Genomic DNA, 18,246 nt, shown 5'->3' on the forward strand with positions numbered 1-18,246 from the left:
TGCTGTTAACTTGTTTTCTATGATAAAAAAATCAAGGTTTTAATGATTTTTTCAAAATTAAAATATATATATTTAGTGTAGCTCTGATTCTTTTGTTTTGAGATAACTTTCTTTCTTTATTATTATTATTATTTTTGGAAAACCCATAGCCTTTATTTTATTTTATTTTTTATTTCTTTAAGATCTCGGAAAACCAAGACTCCGCAGATGTTGATCCTCAGGAGCATTCATTTACCCGGACCATTGATGAAGAAGCTGAAATGGAGGAACAGGCTGAGCGAGATCGGGAAGAAGGACATCCAGAGCCAGAGGATGAGGAAGAAGAACGAGAACACGAAGTGATGACAGCTGGCAGTGAGTACACCCTTCTTGCTTTACAGATACACACTGTCGCATTCTTTTTGGTAGGGAAACTGACTACAGAAGAGAGAGGCAAACATTTCTTTACAGTTTTTCTAAAAGGATCCTATATTCTCTTGATGATCTGGTTAGCTAACGTTTCATCTCTTAAAATTGTGTTAGTTCCATTCAAGCTATTGGATTGGGGGTTTGGGGCTGAAAAACTCTATTTGCAGGCTTTTGGAAATAGTACCTGTTCCACTGAGTTTCATTCATGAAGTGATGCCCATAAGTGATTGAATAGGATCATTCAAAGTATGTTCTCTAGGGGTACCAAATTGTCCATTTGCCTGACTGACTTCTAAGTGGTGAGGAAGAGAGAGACCATATGCAGAACTTTTAAAATTATAAACTTCACCCACTGACTCTACTGCTGTTTTCAGTAGAAAGCATGAGACAATATTATTGGTTGAGAATATTACATGAGAATATTATTTATTGGCTGGTGAATGACGTTTCTTATGCTTTTATAAGGCTACAGATAGTTTTAAAATGTAATCATTTAAATGTTTAAAGAGAAACCCCAAAACTTTTAAATATTTGTTAGTATCTTTTGAGTGATTTGGCTATGTCAAGTTAAAGTATGTATTCAGTTTTGTAGCCTAAAACATTATGGCTATCTGTGCATTTGGTATTGAGATGTCTATATTCTTCAGTTTGACACTTAATTTGTTACCAGTTTATTTATGTTTTGCATATTTCTAAAAATGATTTTGAGATGGCTCAAAACAAGGCCAAAGTCTATTAAAACAAGAAAAAATATAAGGTCCAAATGGAGAAGAAGGAATTAGAGATGAAGAACAGGAAGATAATTATATACAATATAGTTTTGAGGGGTGCCTTACCACGTGGCCAGGGATTGAACCTGGGTCCTGGCAGTGAGAGTGGTGCTGAGTCCTAACCATTGGACCACCGGGGAATTCCCAGAGGATAGTTATAGTTTTAAAACCTAGGCTGAGGGAACATTTTTGGATGAACTTAAGGTTGGACGTAAGTTTGAGTGAACTCTAGGAGTTGGTGATGGACAGGGAGGCCTGGCGTGCTGCGATTCATGGGGTCGCAAAGTCGGACACGACTGAGCGACTGAACTGAACTAAACTGAACTGAAGGTTTAGTTTAGAAATTCCTGAAAGCAAAGACTAAAGGGGAAAAGCACAGTAACAAAATATAACCTTCAATTACTGTATCATAAAGCATTATAGTTAACCAGAGTGTAATAATTTTTAAACTAAATACCATTTTTGAGCATCAGTTATATGCTGGCCTTTGGGTCAAATGCTTCACATAGATTAATTCATAATCCTCTCAGTCTTATCAGATGATTTCTAGTATTACCTTGTTCTAAAGATGGACAAACTCAGGTTTAAGGAGGGAAAATTATGTGCCTAGGGCCACAAGTAGTAGCAGCTGAAATTAGAACCAAGTCTGCCCAGAATTCCAGTGACAATTCTCTTAATTACTTTAACTGGTTTCCAGCTCTGGATTGTTAGTTCATTGGTTTGTTTTTCTTAGAAATAAGGGACTTTCAATAGCATAATGAACATATTATCATAATACCTTGAAATATACAGATCTGTTTTAAAGTTTGTATTTCCATATTTGGAGAAGGAAATAGCAAACCTCTTGCCTGGGAAAACCCATGGACAGAGGAGTCTGACGGGCTACAGTCCTTAGGGTTGCAAGACTCAGACATTACTTAGTGACTAAACCACCACTACCACCACTTCCATATTAATAGATGACCCTAGTATTTTACTAACTTTTTTGCCTAGTTTCTCCGTTAAAAATACCACCTTCACTCAAATTTGAGCAAAATATTCTTTTCCTCTTGTGAAATATCTACCACTGCATCAGAACCTTGTTAAACCCATTGACTTTTTACACTTGTAAATTGGGAAGGGCTGGCATTAGATGGACATTTAGTAGAATCCAATTCTGTTTCAGCAAAGACCTTTAATGGTTGTGCTTATTTAGTATGTTCAAAATACAACAACGTGTAGATGTTAGGAATTATATGGACTTTGGAAGGGGGAAAGGAGCTTTTCATTTTAACTAATGCAACTTAAACTTTGTCTTTTTCTCTTGTAATCTGACAATTTTCAAACCAAGGTTGTGAACATTTCAGAAATGGGCAGTTATTTTTATCTAACCCAGTGGTTCTCAAACTATAATGGCCTTCAAAATCAGCTGGAGGGCTTGTTCAAACACATTGCTGGCTCCATGCCTAGAGCTTCTGGTTTAGACAGTCTGAGCGAGGCACAGAATTTCTAACAAGTGCCTGGATGATGTTGATGCTGCTCTTCTGGAACCACACTTTGCAAACTACTGATCAAACTCATAAGAGTAGAAATAGAATCAACCAAATCTAAATTCTATAAAGGCATGAGTATTTCCTATTGTAACTTTTATAAGTTTAGTATTATACATATATTTTTGGTAAAATTTTTACTTAGATGCTGTATTTAATGTCTAAAAAATAATTTTCCCTCTTTCAGTAAGTTTTTGGTCCAAACTTTTTGACTATTTTTATTGTTATTTTCTTTGCTCTTCTCTCCCCATGTGTTAAGACCTTGTTTTTGTGTTGCATGTTACAGAAATCTTTCAGTGTTTCCTCTCAGCCCGTGAAGTAGCTCGTAGCCGAGATCGAGATAGAATGAACAGTGGGGCAGGGTCTGGGGCTCGAGCTGATGATCCACCTCCTCAGGCTCAGCAAGAGCGAAGGGTGAGCACAGACCTTCCTGAGGGTCAGGATGTGTACACTGCTGCCTGCAACTCCGTGATCCATCGATGTGCCCTGTTAATATTAGGAGTAAGTCCTGTGATTGAGGAGCTTCAGAAGCGAAGGGAAGAAGGACAGTTGCAACAGCCTTCCACAAGTACCTCTGAAGGGGGTGGACTTATGACCAGGTGGGACTGAGTAGAAACTTAAAACAGTTCTTCTCCCTTTGTTTCTGTATGCATTGAAATGATTTATTCTGAAGTTAACACAGACATGGAGGAGGAAATACAAATTGACAGATGAATTTAATGTATAGAGTGATCCTAGTTCAACCTGGAGTATGAATTTCTGATTAAATGAGACAGCACAGTTTTTCATACATATAAGCAACAGTAGTTGAGAAACATATGAAAATATTTGCATATCTCCGTAATTGATTAAGACTTTGTGCTTAGACCTAACTGAGAGCCAGGATTTTCCATCAGCAGTCATAATTACTCCTTACTGTGTATGTGTTTTATCTCTATGCTGCTAGTTCCATTCAATTTTATGTTCACTAACAGTCCCAAATCGAAAAACTTTTCTTTGTGCATGTGAGACAGGAGTGAAAGTCTTACTGCAGAGAGCCGGCTAGTCCACGCAAGTCCAAATTATAGACTGATCAAATCGAGGAGTGAATCTGATTTGTCTCAGCCTGAATCAGATGAAGAGGGTTACGCACTGGTAGGTATACCTAGATTCAGTAAAGGATTTTTGTATAAATACATAAGACTTTGGTTAGAGTAAGTAATATACATTTGTTTTAGACAAAAAAGTTTATTTTTAAAAAGAACTTTGAAGAGAAATGAGATAACTTTATTGCATAGGTATTTATCACCTGTATGTTAGTGACTCTCAGATTACTTTCTTTAGCCCTGACTTCTTCCTTAACTCCAAGTTCGTGTATCTCACTCCCTGATGGACATTCTACCTGAACATGTCAGGTGACCACAATCTTAACCTATCCAAAAATAAACTTGTTTTTCTCCCAAACCTGTTCTTTCCCATCCACTATCTTAGTATTAACTCCCCAGGCTGGAAACCTAAGTTCATGCTTGGCTCTGCTGCTGCTGCTGCTGTTGCTGCTGCTAAGTCGCTTCAGTCGTATCCGACTCTGTGCGACCCCATAGACTGCAGCCCACCAGGCTTCCCCGTCCCTGGGGTTCTCCAGGCAAGAATACTGGAGTGGGTTGCCATTTCCTTCTCCAATGCATGAAAGTGAAAAGTGAAAGTGAAGTCGCTCAGTCGTGTCCGACTCCTAGCGACCCCATGGACTGCGGCTTACCAGGCTCCTCCGTCCATGGAATTTTCCAGGCAAGAGCAGTGGAGTGGGTTACCATTGCCTTCTCCACATCCTTGCCTCTAATTTTTCTTAATTCCTGGTCCTCCTCACTCCCCACAGTCCAATTAGTCCGACCTTGAAAATTTTACTCCTGATACCTTTCTAATATGTCCTGTCCATCCTTCCTGCCACTGTTCTGTCTCAAATTTTTCTTCTCTTCTGCCTGGCCTAGTACAAAACCTTCAACCTGGTTTCCCTCTCTCTTGTCTTACGCCCGTCTTCAACATTTCACTAGAATAATATTCCTGAAATACAAATCTGTTTTTATCTCCTCTACTTAAAATCTTTCAGTAGCTCTCAGTTACCTATCAAAAAAGCCTCAGGATCTGGATTGCAGGCATTTAAGGTAAAAATCAAAGAAATGAGATGCTGATCTATATAAGAAGTAGGAAGTAATGTGTGCTGTAGTGTGGTGGGTTAAATAAATTATAGAATGAGAACAGTCTGATAGCTTCTATTTGAGTAGCTTTGGGCTTGGAGTTGATAGCTAGATTTTCATTTTGACTGTTCCTCTGCCTTTTATGTGAATCTGTATGTGCTGCTTTACCTCTCTGGGCCTTAGTGTCCCATTATGTGATATGAGGATAGTAGTGCCTGTTGTGTATGTGGTAATGTGTTAGACTTGACTACTGTTTTAGACTTGGCTACTGACCCTGATTCTACGGCTACTGACCCTGATTCTACTGCTGAAGAGCTTTTTTTTTTTAACTTACATTTTTTTGGAGGATAATTGCTTAACAATGTTGTGTTGCTTTCTGCCTTACAACAATGTGAATTAGCCATAAATACATATATATATATATATATATCTCCCCTCTCTCTTGAGCTTCCTTCCCTCCCCACCCTTCTATCCTATCCCTCTAGGTCTTCACGGAGCACAAAACACAGGCTGAGTTCCCTGTGTTACATAGTAACTTGCCACTAGCTATCTGTTTTATACTTGGTGATGTATATATTTCAATGCTACTCTCTCAATTCATTCCACCCCCTCTTTCCCCCGCTGTGCCTACAAGTTCATTCTTTAGATCTGCATCTCTATTCCTGCCCTACATATAGGTACATCAGTACCATTTTTCTAGGTCCATATATATGCGTTACTATATGATATTTATTTTTCACTATCTGATTTACTTCACTCTGTCTAACAGGCTGTAGGTTCATCCACCTCAGTTCAACTGACTCAAATTCGTTCCTTTCTATGGCTGAGTAATATTCCACTGTATACGTGTACCACATCTTTATCTATTCATCTGTCGATGGACATCTAGGTTGCTTCCATGTCCTCGCCATTGTGAATAGTGCTGCAATGAACACTGGGGTACATGTGTTTTTTTGAATTGTGGTTTTCTCAGGGTATATGCCCAGTAGTGGGTTTGCTGTGTCATATGGTAGATTTATTCCTAGTTTTTAAAGGAATCTCCATATTATTCTCCATAGTGGCTGTATCAGTTTACATTCCCACCAAGAGTACTAGGGTTCCATTTTCTCCACATCCTCTCCAACATTTATTTTTTGATGATGGCCATTCTGACCAGTGTGAGGTGATACCTTACTGTAGTTTTGGTTGGCATTTCTTTAATAAGGAGCGATGTTGAGCATCTTTTCAAGTGTTTGTTGACCATTTGTATATCTCCTTTGGAGAAATGTCTGTTTAGATTTTCTCCCTGTTTTTTATTGGGTTATTTGCTTTTCTGATATTGAACTGCATGAGCTGCTTGAATATTTTGGAGATTAATCCTTTGTCAGTTGCTTTGTTTGCAGTTATTTTCTCTTATTATGAAGATTGTCTTTTCATCTTATTTATAGTTTCCTTTGCTATGCAAAAGCTTTTAAGTTTAATTAGGTCCCATTTGTTTATTTTTGTTTTATTTCCATTTACTCTGGGAGGTGGGTCAAAGAGGCTCTTGCTGTGCTTTATGTCAAAGAGTGTTCTGCCTGTGTTTTCCTTCAAGAGTTTTATAGTGTCTAGCCTGTAGTTTTTGGATTGATTGATACAGTGCATTTTTAGCTCTGAAATTCCTCTCGTGTGTGAACAGAGAAAATAGATGTGAAAGTGTTTTTGAGAAGTATGGAATGCTACATAAATATGAAGCTGTTGTTTAAAAGAAACTTCTAAGTGTGAAAGATTCCTCCTCTAGGAAGGTTGAACAGTGTCTTCAAGCAAGTTTCATTGTATGTTTTCGTTTGTTCTTCCTCCTTTTTTTCTTCATTCCCATTAATATCTCTGTGTCCTGATTCACATTCCCATTCTTACCATCTACTGAGAATTCCTTTCTGTCCCTTTGATTTTCCAAGTTGATCAGTCTCTTTATTTATTCTCCTAACTGTGACAATTTGCAGAACTTCCAGTGACTTAATAGGGATCTATACCATTCTACATATCCTGGCCTCACTCCCTTCTGGTCTCCTCTGCTGCTCCTCTCCTCCTTGATGACCCTCCTTCTTGCCACACTGACCTCTTGGCTTTTCCATGGACCTACCACACAGCTTCCCCATAGGACCTTTACATGGCTGTTTTTTCTAATTGTAATACTGTTGTCTGCAGGCAGATCCCCTCATTTCAAGCCTTTGTTCTGATGTTACTCTTTTGATGATGCCTACCCTGACCACTCTATTTGAAACTCCAGTTTTCCCTCCTTTCCAGATGTTCACTCATTGTCCACTTTGCCTTGCTCTGTCCCTCCCACTCCACCCCCACAGTGAAAGTGAAAGTCACTCAGTTGTGTCCAACTCTGCGACCCCATGGACTATGCATATGCAGTCTGTGGAATTCTCCAGGCCAGAATACTGGAGTGGGTAGCCTTTCCCTTCTCCAGGGGATCTTCCCATACCAGGGATTGACCCAGGGTCTCCGGCATTGCAGGTGGATCCTTTACCAACTGAGCTAGCTATCAGGGAAGCTGATAGCCAGGTCTCCTGCATTTTCTGCATTACAGGCAGATTCTTTACCAGCTGAGCCACAAAGGAAGCCCAGGAATACTGGAATAGGGAGCCTATCCCTTCTCCAGCAGCTCTTCCCAACCCAGGAATTGACCCAGGGTCTCCTGCATTGCAGATGGATTCTTTACCAACTGAGCTATCAGGGAAGCTGATACCCATCCCCCGCCCTGACTCCCACGACCACCCCCCGCCCAGTACCTAGCATTATTTAGTTGCTGTATTTATCAGTTTCTCTTAGCCTACACTAGAATATAAGTTCCCTGAGGACAGAAATGTTCGCTATTTTTTTCATGGCTATATCCCCAGTACCTATAGTGCCTGGCACACAGTAGATAGTCACTAAATATTTTTTAAAGAAATGAATGTTTGATCTATTTTGGTAAAATTTCTGTGCCTGTTTGTTCTTTCAGCTCTTTAATTTAGGCCCTTGTTACCTTTGCCTGAATGGGTAGTTTTCAAACTGATCTCCCTGCCTTTTCCATTCCCTCTCCTTTGATACTGCTGCCAGAGCTGGAGCTCTTAAAAACACCCAAAACAAGAACACACTTCAACAGCAGAACACCTGCTGGTCATGCTACTTTCTTATTCATGCTACCTTCTTATTAAAAAGACCAAAAAAACAAAAAACTCAGTGACTGCCCAGAAATCAGAGATTCTGGAAAATGTTACCTGCCTGCTTTTGAAGCCCGTTTCCTTGCCATAATCTGCAATTTTGCCATAGCGTAGTAGTCCACCTGCCAGACCCCAAACATATCTTTTGAGCCTCTGCTCAGTGATTGTTTGCCATAAATGTCCTTTTCCTTTGTTGATGAAGTCTTGCCTCTCTCCTAAGGAATGGTTAAAATGTCACCTCTTCCAAAAGTTTACCTAAGATTACTCAACAGTGACTTTGTTGTTTCCCTGGCAGTTTGTTAGTACCTCTAATAAACCACTAATGATTTGTCTCATGTTGGACTTACTTAATTTTTTAAAAATTTTATCTATTTTTAAATTTTTAGCTGCACTGGAACTCTGTTGCTGCTTGTGGACTTTCTCTAGTTGTTGGATTTACTTATATATTATTAGTATTTCTTTCCAATAGACCTCTTCAGAGTTCTAGAGTTCCTTTTTTAGTGCCCCTCATATCTCCAACATTGTGCTTTGCACATTGTAAATAATTGATAATTCATTTCAACTGATATGAAAAGGTAAAAAAATGAGAGTTAAAGTGGCATGCTTTTTGGAAATAAACAATGAAATCTGATTTAATCATGAAACTGTTTATTTTGATCTGGGGCCTGACACTTTTAGCTTTCTGAGCTCCAGCATTTTTATCTTTGAAATGGGGAATATCTCTGCCTGTTATGCTTGCCTCCTGGGTTGTTGTGAAAAACAAGTTTAGGAATACAATTTAAACTGAAAATGCTGAAAGTTATGTTTTCAAAACATAATAGGAAGACGAATAAATGGAGGTGGGTTGGACTTAGGTCTAACTGCCAAGTCTGGTTTTTACAGTTTAAAAAAATTAATAAACATAACCTTAAAAAAGATAGACTCTTGATCATCTTTTATTATGGAATATTTAGAGAAATGGTGTCATAAAAAGTGGAAAAGTCAAGAACTAGAGAGAGCAAATTCTCTTGTTGATGAGGAGACCTAGGCTGAGCCTTCAGTTTTGAGCCTCACATAGACAAAGAGGACCAAGCCGTGGGGGCAGTGTGAGATTTTCCAGCTGAAATATGTTACCCTTCTGTCTGAGTTCATTTAGGATTATCATTCATATCTTTAATATCTAGTAGTACTTATTTATCCTGAATTGTTACTGAATGAAATGCTTTCTTTAAATAACTGAAGTTAACCAGCTTAGTGCTTAACTTGTGTTTTAATCTTCTTTTATAAAGAGTTTTATGTGATATATTATCTGTTTCTCTTGTTTTAGTAAACAGAGAAACCTAAGTCAACAGTTACACAGTTAAACCTAAGTTTAGCTGTTTGATTGACAGATGTTATACTTACCATCATTTCTTACTATACTCTCCTAATCTACCTCCCTTATTTCCCTACCCACTTCTTTCACAAAAAACATTGATTTAGCATACAAAAGTAAATACTATTTATAAAAGTATAAGAGAATGAATTAGGACTAGAAGAAGCTGAGAGAGGAAAATAAAGTACTGAGTAAGATTTGCATACCTTCTCATGTATCCTGTAATGTTCTCCTAGATATGGGCCGCTGAATAAGAAAAATATGACTTGCATGATTCACAATGACTAAAAGATAAAAACAAAAAATAAAAAGTTTTTATTTTTGAGAAAAACTGAGGTATTTCTGGTTCTTAGTCCTGAGATAAATTTCTTCAATAATCCCTAATGGCAAAGGTACTGTTTGATAAAAATGTTACATTGCATGACGTGGTAATATCTTCAGGTATCATGACAACTCTTTGTTGTTTTTTCCAGCACTAAATGGCCTGGTAGCATGCTTATTTCTGGTGTGTGTGTGTATGTAAAACAAAATGTGTTTATCCAAAATGTGGGTTACCAGGAAAAGATTTTCCAAATAACGTTTCCTAAATAGATCTGTTTTGTCACTTCTGCAGGCTTTCTTCTTTGCCACCAACTTTTTTATTGTGTGATAGAGTGCAGTTGAAATTGCTGAGATCCTAATGTCATATCTGTGCATAAATCTAAGTTATGGGTTTATACAGACAACCAGTATATGGTTGTCTTTACATAAGAGAGAGTAGATAGTTGTCACTAGGGCCTCCTCACCACACGCACACAGAAATATACTTCTGTTCTTCCTAAAAGCCTGCACTGTTTTATTAAGCTGACTGAAGTTTCACCAATTTGAGATTTCTTTATTTTAATAAGTTTTAAAATACAACTAGAAGGCTTAGGACTGTCTTAGTCTTCTGTTAGTATGGATTTATAAGATTCTCTTCTGTACCTGCCGTCTGTGAGGTCGCACAGAGTTGGACACGACTGAAGCGACTTAGCAGCAGTAGCAGCTTCTTCTCTACACCTAACCAAGGCTAATAGTTTTAGAACCAATAGAAAGTGAAGGTAGAACAAGTAGTAATTTTGGAAAATGAGACTTTGCTACAGGGGCTTTAGGCATCTTAAGGGTATTAATAAGAGATCATACTGTGTTTGGAAAATAAAAGATAACGATTTCAAAAAGGAAATGGTAATGACAAAGAAAAAGTTCTGCTACTTTATACTGTTAATTAAGGTGGACATTGACTTTGTGTATTAGTTTCTCAGAGTCATGTGCCTGAGCTTTCTTGAGCTGTTTTCACTGGGTTTTTAGAGACTTTTTTTCTTAGCCTGACTTGACTGGTGAATAAGTAGCACATTGCTATAATTATATAGATTATTTTTTATTCTAGTACTCTCTGAAGTCTTAATCTTGAAATTATTTTCACAATTAAATTTTATTATTTATTTTTAACTTAACAGAGTGGAAGACGAAATGTTGATTTGGATTTGGCATCATCTCATAGAAAGAGAGGTAAGGATTAAGTATTAAATATATGATTAAATTAAGTAACTTTTTATATCTGATGTATTTAGATCTGAATGTCATTGAAGCATTGTAAAAAAATTAGAAACATTTTGTCAGAAAAGTTAAGAGGGAGATCGTTTTCTTGAAAATAATACTCTTAAAAGTCTGGGAATGTATAAGAGTTAAAAATCGATTCTGTTTCTCGTTTGTCGTGTTTTGACTTTTTAAAAATTTTGTGGATTCTGGAAGCAGTACTTTACATTGTGGAGGAATTATGGACATAATTTTCTATACTTTAGCTCACTGGTATAGTTGCTGTAGTTCTGATGGTGTTACAGGAAGAGCTCTTTACCTCACTCACCTTTCATACACATATATACACTTTTAAACTGAGAGTTTCTAATTTTTTTTCCTGTTTACCTCAAGATAAAACATGTAAGAAATAAACAGGTGATTTCTAAAAATGAAATTTTCCCATGAGGAGCAATTTTAGAGTGTTATCAAGAGTTAAATTTATTTGTTAAAAGCTGTATCTTAATGAATAATATAGTTAACTCTTGCTTATATGTACCAACAGATGGAAAGAACAGTTTTAGATAATACAAATCCAAGTAACTAAAAACTCACCAAGTATTATTCTTTATTAATTTGCATTTGTAATTAAACCCATTTATTCTGTGGGTGTGAAAATGTGAAGTGTTAGAAGTTGCTGTTAATGGTAATTTACTAAGAGCTGGTGGGAAAACTTTTTTCCTTATGATATTAAATTTTTTATATTTCAGAATTGACCCCTTCTCTTGATAGCTTCCTTGGCAGGATGTTAGGTTTACCTACAGGGAAAAAAAGTGAGAAGGGAAAACTTAGAAATGCACACACAGTTTTTTCATTTTTGTGTTTGTAACTTAGAAATGTTGGTATTTATACTTAGAATGATTTTTTTGCATTATTAGGAGTTATGAGGACTAGAGCTGGTACTTTCTTTATTGAAAAGTCTTTTAGTACTATAACATATCAAAGCTGCTGGATTCCAAAAATATTATAGAGTATATGTGATATCAAAGAAATTAGTGTTGTTTAATGTCATATGCAATGTGTATTTTATTGTTTTCTAATTCTTTGAAAATTGGCAATTCATGTGCCATAATTAGCCAGAAGTATCATGTTCTTTAACCACTTGAGTTAGGACTTAAATTTTTGGAACATTTTTACCTTCCTAATTTTGGTTAACTCAGGTGAAAGATGTTATATTAATGAAAAGACGGCTTCAAACTCATTGAGTAGCATAATGGATCCAACCTGTCATATTAAGAGCTCCTACTATACTGATATACTCATAAGTGTTATTCCATTGGCTAAAATTATTTTTCTCTCAGGTCTTTATTATGCTTATGAAAATATGAATTTTGAGATTCAGTTTATGATAATATATCAGCATGTGGCAGAGTAATCTTTGGAATAAAACAAAAAGTGATATTTTTAGCTTTGAATTAAGAATAACCTAGAATTCAAGTGTAAATTACTTAGAAATTAATATGACACTTTAACTATCCTAGATTTGCTCCCTGTTCATAATTTTAATCAGTTGCCCTGTAAGTAGATTTCATGTGGTTTTAGAGCTAAGTAGATACAAATGAATTAATTATCCAAGTTCAGTTTATGGGTAAACCAACTTTTCCAAAAGTTCAAGGTAGTACCAAGACCTGTCAACTTCTTGAAACTTTACTTTATTGGAATCAGGCCAATAAATAGGACCTTATGGGAAAATTTTGTTTAAATTACCCATTTAGGAGGTTATAATAGGGAGGCAAACTTGTTATTATGTTAATTATGATGATATCACTTAATGTGGTACCAATTTATTCTAGTAATCATTACATCTTAATGTTCTCAGGCAAAAATTTTGCTGATAGCTTTGTTCCTAGGAGTAGGTGTCTAGAAAATGGAAGAGTTACTGTTCTAGGAAGAGCAGCAAAAATATTTTTCAATCTCATGAATCATAGTGTTTGTGGATTAAACCATGAAAATGTATACTTAATAGTTTCATTTATTTAATTATAATGAATTTTCTTTTTTTAAAAGAAATTAACATTGAAAATACACTTGGAACATTCTATTTTGAAAAGAATTTTTTAAAATCATGTATATTTAGAGACTAGCCTCTGACCATAGTTGGGTTTTGTTTTGTTCTTAAATTATGGTAAAATAAACCACTCTGTTTTTTCCTTATTTATTGTCAAAATGGACCAGATGTCATAAGCTATAACATGCCTATCTTCAATTGGGCAGATGAACCTACTAAGTCTGAGAACTTTTTGGAGCAGTTCAGGTGTTCTGATTCTGACTTGAGCTATGAAAGACAAGCAGATGTCCAGCCAAGTGAGAATTCTTCTATGTGCTTATTTATCCTTTTCCAGTATTTTGAGGAGAAAATGTAAACTTTTTTCTCTCACTTTCCTTTTTCATTTATTAGTCTAGTAGTCCTGATTTATTAAAAGTTTAGTAAGAGAAATTAGAGATAGCAATATTGAATTGTATCTGTTATTAAAAGTAAATGGATAGATTAATGACAATTAATGGTTGTAAACACATTTCAGCTGCTCTTAATATGTCTCCAAAGACTACTCCTTGAGAGGGCCTAGTGCCTATAATTTCAGTGTTTGACATTGGGGATATTGGAATTCATGCTGTTGAGCCATGAATGCTTCTTTTCCTCTCATTCCAGTTAATGTTTCACAGTTGGTACAAGCTCTTGGTCCAAGAAAGTGAATATGGTAGGAAGGAGTAAACTGAGCAAATAAATTGAGCTCAGCCAACTTGCTCATCAGAGCTAAATTCTAAATTTAAAAAAAATCATAAATTACTTTAAAAAGAGACAGGTGATCCATATTTCTGCTTAGCACCTCAGAAGTAATATCAAATTTGTATTCATTAGACACATAAAAACTGTTTGATATATGCCAGGTATTGTGCTAATCACTTCAAGCATGTTAACCCATTTAATTCTCTTAATAGCTTGTCAAAATTCTTGTCAAAACCTGTTAAACTTGTTAGTATTTGGTTACTTTGATAAATACATAAAAAGATTTGCTGTAGTTGTGTAGAACTGAGCACCTTCTTTACTGAACGACAATACCTTTTTGCAGATACATAAGTTTTTGTATTTAAGCTGAAGCTGATATAATCAGTGAAAAATGATGGAGATACCAAAGCAAAAATTTAAGGAGCATCATGGTTTGATTTCACCACCCTGCCCCAGGTCTTTAAATATAGTGTTAGTGTTTTATTGCTGAATAATATGAAAAACATTTATCAACATGTGTGTTTCATGGTATGACTTGTATGGGTGAAATGCTATTTTATCTATGCATTTCAAATTAGATTGTATAAAGAAGAACAAATGTGAATGTTGTCTCCTGTATGAAATTTCTCCTTTTGTCTTCTGATTCTTGTTGTGGTAGTGTATTTACTCCTTTTTGGCCAGTTGAGCCCCAGAAAAAAGAAGAGCTTCAAGCAAGTACATGATGGCATGTTTAATTTTTTTCCCCTTTTAGCTTGCCTACATATTTTATGGTTTATAAAGTATGTATTGCAGCTCTGCCATGTTCATTTTGAAAATTCCACATAAGAACCAAAGTTACAAGGACAAGTAAACAATCTCAAATTTCTTGTTGGATTTCATATTTTCTTTTTATAGTAGGAGACTCTGAATTAATATTAAGTAAGAATTGGGTCAGTCACAGTTATTCTATAGAGGCTTTTGATATGCTTTTCAGACACAGTATTTCCTTTATTCAGACAAAACAGTACAGGACAAATTAGTTATTAGGTTATTATAATTTTTTTTAACAATTATAGTTTTTCATCCCTCATTTCCATCCTATGAGATTTTGTGTTTCAAAGTATTTTTGATATCAGCCTAAACATTTTGGTTATAAAAATTTATTTATTTATCCTAATGCGTTCAGGTAGCCTCTTTCTTGTTCTTTCTTTTGTTCATACAAAGTTTTGTTTGGTCTATACACTTAACAAGTTGCATGTTTTAAATTAGGGGTCAGAAAACTATGAATAATGGGCTAAATGTGGATTGCTATCTTTGTTTTAAAGTTTTGTTGGAACACAACCACACTCATGCATTATCTATGGCTCCTTTCACATTACAACAGAAGAGTTGAGTAGTTGGATGAACCGTGAATAATCCACAAAATCTAAAATATTTACTAACTGACTCTTTATAGATAAAGCTTGCTGATCCCTGCTTTAAATTGCAGAGAGGACTTAATTTGGGGATTGGCTACCTATTCCATAGGATATTCTGGAGTATATTAAGACAATTCACTTCCTGTAGATTCTTCACAATTGAACCTTTGTGTAGGCAGGCAGTGGAATTCCCATGGATCAATGTTTTGTGAGTTGATTAACAACAAGTATTTGTAAGATCACCTCCCATAAACTTAAGGAATTAGTTTTATTAATTTAGAAGATCATTTTCTTTGAGCCTGTGTTTCCTCAAGTGATGAAACTGGACTAGATAATCTTTAAGGTTGCTTTTACTTATGTGGTTCTAACATTAACTCTTTGCAAATGTTATTTTCATTTTGAAAAACAATTAGAAGTATTATAAGGTAGAAGAACTTTTTATTCTGAAATTTTTTAATTGAACCAATAGGCTCAATGCTAAGAACCAAAAAATATTATTTAGAAGTTAAGGTTGAATCCAGATTCTGATTTTGGAATGCTTACAAAAATGAAAAATGATTCTTTTCTTCCACATTCCACATTCCCCTGCTTTATTTTTTAAATATCATTTTTAATTAAATACATTATGCATCCATGACATTTTTCTTTGGATTTTTACTCTTTTCTGTTATACTTGTGAAAATAATCAGCTATACAGTTAGGGGAAATTTTCAGATTGGTTATTTCTATTTCAATAGAACTGAAAATCTAACATTTTTAAATCTTAGAATTCTTGCTAAAATATGGAAGGCAGATAAACCATATATTCTTTGTCATTCTAAATTATTTTAGTAGAATTCATATAAATTATTTCATAGCTGCTTTATAATATTAACTGCCTGTTGTGAATTCCTGTGTCTCATTTTGAAGTCCTAAGGTTTTCCTGACATCATTGTAATAAATCAGAAATAAGTTATACAGTCAATATTGTGTTAGTTCATTTTCTCTGTGGGCATTAGTAGTCCTCTTCCCAAATCTTTTCCATCTAGTATGTAACAAATGTAATTTTTGTAATACATGTTTTATTAGGTACCTCATTCCTAATTCATTCCTAATAGAAAAATTTGGTGGGTTCACACAGAAAGATATTCCACAGCACTCAAAGAAATGAACTGTGGCTACATGGAATAATGTGAACGAGTATTAGCAATATTATACTGAAAACATAATATACGAAAAGATTACATAAAATGGTGCTTTTTTATAAGGTCACAGGCGACTAACACTAAACATTATTTGCCTTGGGAATACATATAAAATAGTATTTAACAGCAATAATGAAAGCGTTAGGTGGCAGGACACAGGAGAGAGATGGGTCGTGGGGAGGAACAGATAGAATTCTGCCAATTTTTCTGTTTCTTGTGTTCACATTTATTATAAATATAAACACAAAAGCAAGCCATGCATGGACCAATGATGAGAGTATATCATGAGCCAGAGTATGATTAATCTAACTCATGTACCTGAGATCAGTTAAACCAAAAAAGACAAAGCTTGTAAGAATTTAGACATTGTTACATTTATTTAAAGCCCCTGCTGGCACATGACTTGGACAATGTTGTGATCACATACTGACATTTTTGCTGTCTAATGTAAAGATTTTAAGCTATAAAATGCCCTTTGGCAAAACTAATGGTGTTAGCCACTATTTTTATACCATTTGGTAATTTTATGTAGATATAATTTTATAGTAAATCTTATATATTCTTATCTGTGAAACTTTGCTTCTTCTATATAAAGGAGTTTCACAGCCTGCAATAAATATGCATATAACACAGTGAACATGTTTCTTACATTAATGAAACCCAAAGGTGATGTTTATGTCTCCTTTTTGTGTAAGTTTACTTGCCCTTCTATATTCATTTTTTTGGTAATATTTCATTGCAGATATGTAGACACTTTGCACAATCTTAATTCACTGTTTGCAATGGTAATGTTAAATCAGATGAAGTTCTATTGCTAGTTGATCTTACCAGCAGTGTCCTAAGTGCCTAGTTCTGTTGTGTTCATAAATGATGGTCTGGTTTAATACTGCAGAGCCTTTTAAGCTAAGCATTTTGAGAACAGCTTCTGCCTTTCTTTTTCTTGTGGCAGCGTGTTGCTAAAGCGCTTACAGAGACACTGGTACATTAAACAGGGCTTTCCCTTTCTTTTCTTACATTGCTCTAGTTTTTGTTTATTTATTGTTTTTTAGCAAAGCATTTTGCTCAGATTCACTTAATGCATGCATGTATTCAAACATGAGTATCCATTCCTCACCAGTTGGTATGACAGCAGCACTCAGCGCTCATCTAGTTTCAGAATGTATGTTCTACTTGGTCATCACTGACGCATGTTTGTTCTGTTTGTATATAGGTCCTATGCACAGTCAATTGGAATCCTTGAGTGACTCGTGGACTCGCCTGAAACATAACAGAGACTGGTTGTGCAGTTCCTCTTATTCCTTTGAGTCTGATTTTGATCTTACCAAGTCTTTGGGAGTTCACACACTGATTGAAAATGTTGTAAGCTTTGTGAGTGGAGATGTGGGGAATGCCCCAGGTTTTAAAGAGCCAGAGGAAAGTATGTCTACAAGTCCTCAGGCCTCCATCATTGCAATGGAGCAGCAACAGTTAAGGGCAGAAGTAAGTTTTTGATGTTTACTCCTTGTAAGGGACTATGAACCACTGAATGTACAATAGGAAAAATTTTTCCTTTTCTTCTACTCCTTGCCTCCCTCTTTCCTTCATCTGAGCTTTTTGACGTTGCTATCTTAACTGGAGCAACTTGATATTTTCTTTGCAGTGAACAGTAGTGTATTTTTAATTGCTGTCTTTTAGAACAAGATACTCTAATCACTAAGTGTTTCCTTGTCTCCTAGAAACTATAATAAGATTGGTGGGTGACTATACAGATCTGCTCTTAGAGTCTCCATTTTTTATGCATTTGTCTGTTTAAAAAGGGCTAGATTAGAACATCATGGTAATAATGATGAATGCTAAAGTTAGTGAACAAAGCCTCCTAAGTATCTCCCTCAAAATATTTATTAATGATTGTGATTTTAACATGTCCTCAAATTCTTTGATACTCTCCCTGCCAGGAGGT

The 18,246-nt window shown here is 35.5% G+C and overlaps 2 protein-coding genes across 2 annotated transcripts in view; one reads left to right on the top strand and one right to left on the bottom strand.

The window, feature by feature from the left end:
- Positions 1–18,246, bottom strand: part of SNX1 (sorting nexin 1) — a 587,700-nt gene that overhangs the window by 405,497 nt on the left and 163,957 nt on the right. The window lies entirely within an intron of this gene.
- Positions 1–18,246, top strand: part of HERC1 (HECT and RLD domain containing E3 ubiquitin protein ligase family member 1) — a 209,468-nt gene that overhangs the window by 101,511 nt on the left and 89,711 nt on the right. Inside the window, exons 22-26 of the mRNA XM_052646182.1 lie at positions 183–354; positions 2,994–3,306; positions 3,721–3,841; positions 10,881–10,932; positions 17,518–17,786. Of these exons, the coding sequence (XP_052502142.1) occupies positions 183–354; positions 2,994–3,306; positions 3,721–3,841; positions 10,881–10,932; positions 17,518–17,786 (927 nt within the window). The remainder of the gene's footprint in view (positions 1–182; positions 355–2,993; positions 3,307–3,720; positions 3,842–10,880; positions 10,933–17,517; positions 17,787–18,246) is intronic.

Source organism: Budorcas taxicolor, chromosome 10 (genome assembly GCF_023091745.1).
Source record: "Budorcas taxicolor isolate Tak-1 chromosome 10, Takin1.1, whole genome shotgun sequence".
In the NCBI taxonomy this organism is placed as follows: Eukaryota; Metazoa; Chordata; class Mammalia; order Artiodactyla; family Bovidae; genus Budorcas; species Budorcas taxicolor.